Here is a 7736-nt window from a genome sequence, read left to right on the forward strand (position 1 = left end):
GATCGGTGGCAGCTAGTAGACCGCCGAGCGCCGCCCGAACAGGGAGAGGAGTCACCTTCGTTGGACTTCGTGACATCTACACACAATAGCCCATGATAATGAAGCGAAAACAGTTTTTTTTTGTTGAAAATGTTGAATATGTATAAATTAAAAAAAATAACAGCAATACCCTTATTTACATAAGTATTCAGACCCTTTGCTATGAGACTCGAAATGGAGTTCAGGTGCATCCTGTTTTCATTGATCATCCATGAGATGTTTCTACAACTTGATTGGAGTCCACCTGTGGTAAATTCAATTGATTGGACATGATTTGGAAAGACACCCACCTGTCTATATAAGGTCCCACATTTGAGAGTGCACGTCAGAACAAAAACAAAGCCATGAGGTTGAAGGAATTGTCCGAAGAGCTCCGAGACAGGATTGTGTCGAGGCACAGATCTGGGGAAGGGTAAGAAAACATTTCTGCAGCATTGAAGGTCCCCAAGAACACAGTGGCCTCCATCATTTTTAAATGTAAGAAGTTTGGAACCACCAAGACTCTTCCTAGAGGTGGCCGCCCGGCCAAACTGAGCAATCGGGGGGGGGGAGGGCCTTGGATAGGGGGGTGACCAAGAACCTGATGGTTACTCTGACAGAGCTCTAGAGTTCCTCTCTGGAGATGGGAGAACCTTCCAGAAGGACAACCATCTCTGCAGCACTCCACCAATCAGGTCTTTATGGTAGAATGGCCAGACGGAAGCCACTCCTCAGTAAAAGGCACATGACAGCCCACTTGGAGTTTGCCAAAAGCCACCTAAAGGACTCTCAGACCATGAGAAACAAGATGCTCTGGTCTGATGAAACCAAGATTGAACTCGTTGGCCTGAATGCCAAGCGTCACATCTGGAGGAGGAAACCAGGCACCATCCCTACAGTGAAGCATGGTGGTGGCAGCATCATGCTGTGGGGATGTTTTTCAGTGGCAGGGACTGGGAGACTAGTCAGGATCTAGGCAAAGATGAACGGAGAAAAGTACAGAGAGATCCTTGATGAAAACCTGCTCCAGAGTGCTCAGGACTTCAGACTGGGGCGAAGGTTCACCTTCCAACAGGACAACGACACTAAGCACATAGCCAAGACAACGCAGGAGTGGCTTTGGGACAAGTCTCTGAATGTCCTTGTACCGGTACCCCCTGTGTATAGCCTCCACATTGACTCTGTACCGGTACCCCCTGTGTATAGCCTCCACATTGACTCTGTACCGTAACACCCTGTATATAGCCACCACATTGACTCTGTACCGGTACCCCCTGTATATAGCCTCCACATTGACCCTGTACCGGTACCCCTGTATATAGCCTCCACATTGACACTGTACCAGTACCCCCTGTATATAGCCTCCACATTGACCCTGTACCGGTACCCCCTGTATATAGCCTCCACATTGACTCTGTACTGGTACCCCCTGCATATAGCCTCCACATTGACTCTGTACCGGTACCCCCCTGTATATAGCCTCCACATTGACTCTGTACCGTAACACCCTGTATATAGCCTCCACATTGACTCTGTACCGGTACCCCCTGTATATAGCCTCCACATTGACTCGGTACCGGTACCCCCTGCATATAGCCTCCACATTGACTCTGTACCGGTACCCCCCTGTATATAGCCTCCACATTGACTCTGTACCGGTACCCCCTGCATATAGCCTCCACATTGACTCTGTACTGGTACCCCCTGTATATAGCCTCCACATTGACTCTGTACCGGTACCCCCTGTATATAGCCTCCACATTGACTCTGTACCGGTGCCCCCTGTATATAGCCTCCACATTGACTCTGTACCGGTACCCCCTGTATATAGCCTCCACATTGACTCTGTACCGGTGCCCCCTGTATATAGCCTCCACATTGACTCTGTACCGGTACCCCCTGTATATAGCCTCCACATTGACTCTGTACCGGTGCCCCCTGTATATAGCCTCCACATTGACTCTGTACCGGTACCCCCTGTATATAGCCTCCACATTGACTCTGTACCGGTACCCCCCTGTATATAGCCTCCACATGACTCTGTACCGGTACCCCCTGTATATAGCCTCCACATTGACTCTGTACCGGTACCCCTGTATATAGCCTCCACATTGACTCTGTACTGGTACCCCCTGTATATAGCCTCCACATTGACTCTGTACCGGTACCCCCTGTATATAGCCTCCACATTGACTCTGTACCGGTACCCCCTGTATATAGCCTCCACATTGACTCTGTACTGGTACCCCCTGTATATCTCCTCTTTATTGTTATGTAATTTTCTTGTGTTACTTTTATATATATATATATATATATTTTACTTTAGTTTATTTAGTAAATATTTTCTTAACTCTGTTTCTTGAACTGCATTATTGGTTAAGGGCTTGTAAGTAAGCATTTCACTGTAAGATCTAGACTTGTTTTATTTGGCACATGTGACAAATACAATTTGGTTTGATGTAAATATCTTCAGACTTTTTATAGACTGGTCACCTTGATTTGTGTCTAGGGTCACTTTACTCGACCCCCCCCTCCCGGAGTGTGTGTTTGTGTGTGTTCACTCGTGTGAAAATAAACTCCCACTCTCCCCACCCTCCTCTCCTACCACCTTTTTTCACAGTACTGCCGCCATGTTCTTCTGAGTCAGGATGACAGATTGGCAGAAGAGAGTCAGGAACAAAGTCTGTGACTAAAAAACGATGGTTTAACTCTGCTTTTCGGAGTATGACCGAGAGATTATTTTTTTTAAAGCCACGGAACGTTTAGGACGGCGGAGGGTTTTCGTTTTTTAAAAATTTGGAACAGAAGAGTCGTTCCGATTTTTACAGCGAGATCGGTATTTCCTAATGTTACAGCGCGATATATTTTGGTTTTCCAATGGCGTAGGGACCTTTTATAAAGGCTGATATTTTTACATATTTGGGGTCAATGGGGGCCCTCCGATCGAATCTATAACCACATCCAGTCTGTTTTGAGAAACCTGCCTTTTAACAGGAAGAAAAAAAATACACACAGAATAAATGTGAAATAGAATAACACATTTCAACATTTCTTTCCTGCCTCTGAACGGAGAGTTGTGATACCAACGGAATTTAGTAACTAGGTGTTTTTGGACGGTTAACTGATTGTCGAAGACTCCTAATTTACAGTCTACGACGTTTAAAAGACAACGAAATAGTATTTATTTCCTTCCGTGAAGCCCTACTGTGGATGGATTCCAAGATGACAGGCTCTACCCCCGCGGACATGGTGAGAGATTTCTTTATTTCTTTATTTTAACTATTGGCACATCGTTATAAAAACATAGCGTCATAATATGACATTTTAAATGTCTCTATTCCTCTGAAACTAATGTTAGTGTAATGTTTACATTTAATTTGGATTGTTTATTTAACTTTTGTTTATGATCTAATTTAACTTACTTCGGCAATGTAAACATACTGTAATGAAACAGGGAGGGAGCGGGTCTCGAACCCACGACCTTCTAGCCCGAAGTCCAGCGCGCTTTCCACTGTACCGCAAAATATATACTAAAGCTTCAGAGTCGATATCCGCGCTTATAAACCCAGGGGTCGTTAAAATATGTTTCCCATGTTAATAAAACCATTTGAGAATGTGCCAATGAATGTTTCAGTAGAAAATGTAAACCGTTCGATGTATACCACTTTGCCCTCCAACGTAAAAAATAAAAAAAACACATATTGCGAATTGGTCTGTGATACATGATTGTCTTCCCACTGGGCACAGACGTCACTTCAACGTTTATTCCCCGTTGAAACAACGTTGATTTAACCAGTGTGTGTGATAGATGCGGTAAAAAGAGGTCAATGCAACTCGACCCAAACAATGGAAACGCGTGGAGAGGAGGGGGGGGAAAGAGTCCAAATCTCCTCATTGCCCCACATCGAAATTAGTCCAACATTTAGACTATTGTTTAAATGTGTAATTTCACACAATGTTGAAGTAGAAATCGGAGTATAAATGCTTGTATGGATGTCAACCCCAATATATGTTCATGTCATCGTCACCAATCATCTGCATTGCAGTTAAAAACGACTTTTGACCACCACCACCACCACCACCAATACCGATTTCTGTATGCTAGCAATGCTACCAGTTTATACGAACAGGAGTTTAGCATTTAGCAGTCACTTCTAAACCTGATAAAAAAAAAACAACGAATACATGTTATGCACCTAAAACAGCCAAACATATCCAGACATTGTGGGCCAGTTACAATACGTCAATCATGACGGATTTTTGAAGAATATCCACTTTGTTAAAGCAGATTTGTTGTTGAATTTGCTCCAATCCGGTGTCCTGGTCTGCTTCCATTGAGCTCTTTTACAACATCTATTGGTGTGAGCGCACTGCATCAATACAGAAAAATTCAACAACCACATTAATCTAGGAAATAATACGTTATTTTGGCTATTCAGATGGCTATAATTTATTTTCCATTTAATACGAGGTTAATGATTAAACGATATTTGGTATTAAATAGGGGAAATGTATGAGAAGGACAGATTGAGCGGCAGTAGTTTAGCTACTGTTGACATTTCGCCCTGTCTGTGTGAAGTTGCGTGGTGCGCCCTCACCTTCCCCAGGCATGCACATTCTCGCTGCTCGCTGCTTATCTACTGTATGAATGCCTTAATAACTCTGGTTAATAACTCTGGTTAATAACTGGTTAATAACTCTGGTTAATAACTGGTTAATAACTGGTTAATAACTCTGGTTAATAACTGGTTAATAACTGGTTAATAACTCTGGTTAATAACTGGTTAATAACTCTGGTTAATAACTGTTACCTGGTTAATAACTCTGGCTAATAACTGGTTAATAACTGGTTAATAACTCTGGTTAATAACTCTGGCTAATAACTGGTTAATAACTGGTTAATAACTCTGGCTAATAACTGGTTAATAACTCTGGTTAATAACTCTGGTTAATAACTGGTTAATAACTCTGGTTAATAACTCTGGTTAATAACTGGTTAATAACTGGTTAATAACTCTGGTTAATAACGGGTTATTAACTGGTTAATAACTCTGGTTAATAACTGGTTAATAATTGGTAAATAACTCTGGTTAATAACTCTGGTTAATAACTGGCTAATAACTCTGGTTAATAACTGGTTAATAACTGGTTAATAACTGGTTAATAACTCTGGTTAATAACTCTGGTTAATAACTCTGGTTAATAACTGGTTAATAACTCTGGCTAATAACTGGTTAATAACTCTGGCTAATAACTGGTTAATAACTGGTTAATAACTCTGTTAATAACTCTGGCTAATAACTGGTTAATAACTCTGGTTAATAACACTGGTTAATAACTCTGGTTAATAGCTCTGGTTAATAACTCTGGTTAATAACTCTGGTTAATAACTCTGGTTAATAATGCGTTAATAACTCTGGTTAATAACTGGTTAATAACTCTGGTTAATAACTCTGGTTAATAACTGGTTAATAACTCTGGTTAATAACTCTGGTTAATAACTCTGGTTAATAACTCTGGTTAATTTCTCTGGCTAATAACTGGTTAATAACTCTGGTTAATAACTCTGGTTAATAACTCTGGTTAATAACTCTGGCTAATAACTGGCTAATAACTGGTTAATAACTCTGGTTAATAACTGGTTAATAACTGGTTAATAACTCTGGCTAATAACTGGTTAATAACTCTGGTTAATAACTGGTTAATAACTCTGGTTAATAACTCTGGTTAATAACTCTGGCTAATAACTGGTTAATAACTGGTTAATAACTCTGGCTAATAACTGGTTAATAACTCTGGTTAATAACTCTGGTTAATAACTGGTTAATAACTCTGGTTAATAACTGGTTAATAACTGGTTAATAACTCTGGTTAATAACTGGTTAATAACTGGTTAATAACTCTGGTTAATAACTCTGGCTAATAACTGGTTAATAACTGGTAAATAACTCTGGTTAATAACTCTGGTTAATAACTCTGGTTAATAACTGGCTAATAACTCTGGTTAATAACTGGTTAATAACTGGTTAATAACTCTGGTTAATAACTCTGGTTAATAACTCTGGTTAATAACTGGTTAATAACTCTGGCTAATAACTGGTTAATAACTCTGGCTAATAACTGGTTAATAACTCTGGTTAATAACTGGTTAATAACTGGTTAATAACTCTGTTAATAACTCTGGTTAATAACTGGCTAATAACTCTGGTTAATAAATGGTTAATAACTGGTTAATAACTGGTTAATAACTGGTTAATAACTCTGGTTAATAACTCTGGTTAATAACTGGTTAATAACTGGTTAATAACTCTGGCTAATAACTGGTTAATAACTCTGGCTAATAACTGGTTAATAACTCTGGTTAATAACTCTGGTTAATAACTGGTTAATAACTCTGGTTAATAACTGGTTAATAACTGGTTAATAACTCTGGTTAATAACTGGTTAATAACTGGTTAATAACTCTGGTTAATAACTCTGGCTAATAACTGGTTAATAACTGGTAAATAACTCTGGTTAATAACTCTGGTTAATAACTCTGGTTAATAACTGGCTAATAACTCTGGTTAATAACTGGTTAATAACTGGTTAATAACTCTGGTTAATAACTCTGGTTAATAACTGGTTAATAACTCTGGCTAATAACTGGTTAATAACTCTGGCTAATAACTGGTTAATAACTGGTTAATAACTCTGTTAATAACTCTGGCTAATAACTGGTTAATAACTCTGGTTAATAACTCTGGTTAATAACTCTGGTTAATAGCTCTGGTTAATAACTCTGGTTAATAACTCTGGTTAATAACTCTGGTTAATAATGCGTTAATAACTCTGGTTAATAACTGGTTAATAACTCTGGTTAATAACTCTGGTTAATAACTGGTTAATAACTCTGGTTAATAACTCTGGTTAATAGCTCTGGTTAATAACTGGTTAATAACTCTGGTTAATAACTCTGGTTAATAACTCTGGTTAATAACTCTGGTTATTAACTCTGGCTAATAACTGGCTAATAACTGGTTAATAACTCTGGTTAATAACTGGTTAATAACTGGTTAATAACTCTGGTTAATAACTCTGGCTAATAACTGGTTAATAACTGGTAAATAACTCTGGTTAATAACTCTGGTTAATAACTCTGGTTAATAACTGGTTAATAACTGGTTAATAACTCTGGTTAATAGCTCTGGTTAATAACTCTGGTTAAAAACTGGTTAATAACTCTGGTTAATAACTCTGGTTAATAACTGGTTAATAACTCTGGTTAATAACTGGTTAATAACCCTGGTTAATAACTGGTTAATAACTGGTTAATAACTCTGGTTAATAACTGGTTAATAACTCTGGTTAATAACTCTGGTTAATAACTCTGGCTAATAACTGGTTAATAACTGGTTAATAACTCTGGCTAATAACTGGTTAATAACTCTGGTTAATAACTGGTTAATAACTCTGGTTAATAACTCTGGTTAATAACTGGTTAATAACTGGTTAATAACTCTGGTTAATAACTGGTTAATAACTGGTTAATAACTCTGGTTAATAACTCTGGCTAATAACTGGTTAATAAATGGTAAATAACTCTGGTTAATAACTCTGGTTAATAACTCTGGTTAATAACTGGTTAATAACTCTGGCTAATAACTGGTTAATAACTCTGGCTAATAACTGGTTAATAACTGGTTAATAACTCTGTTAATAACTCTGGCTAATAACTG

The 7736-nt window shown here is 38.6% G+C and overlaps 1 protein-coding gene across 3 annotated transcripts in view; it reads left to right on the top strand.

Annotated features, from left to right (window-relative positions):
• The first annotated feature begins 2632 nt into the window (after positions 1 to 2632).
• Positions 2633 to 7736, top strand: part of LOC115153847 (ubiquitin-like protein 3) — a 48535-nt gene continuing 43431 nt past the window's right edge. For all 3 annotated transcript variants that reach the window (XM_029699462.1, XM_029699460.1, XM_029699461.1), the window contains exon 1: positions 2633 to 3267. In XM_029699462.1, coding sequence (XP_029555322.1) covers positions 3229 to 3267 — 39 coding nt within the window. In that variant the 5' untranslated portion in view covers positions 2633 to 3228. The remainder of the gene's footprint in view (positions 3268 to 7736) is intronic.

This window comes from Salmo trutta, chromosome 19 (assembly GCF_901001165.1).
Source record: "Salmo trutta chromosome 19, fSalTru1.1, whole genome shotgun sequence".
NCBI lineage: Eukaryota > Metazoa > Chordata > Actinopteri > Salmoniformes > Salmonidae > Salmo > Salmo trutta.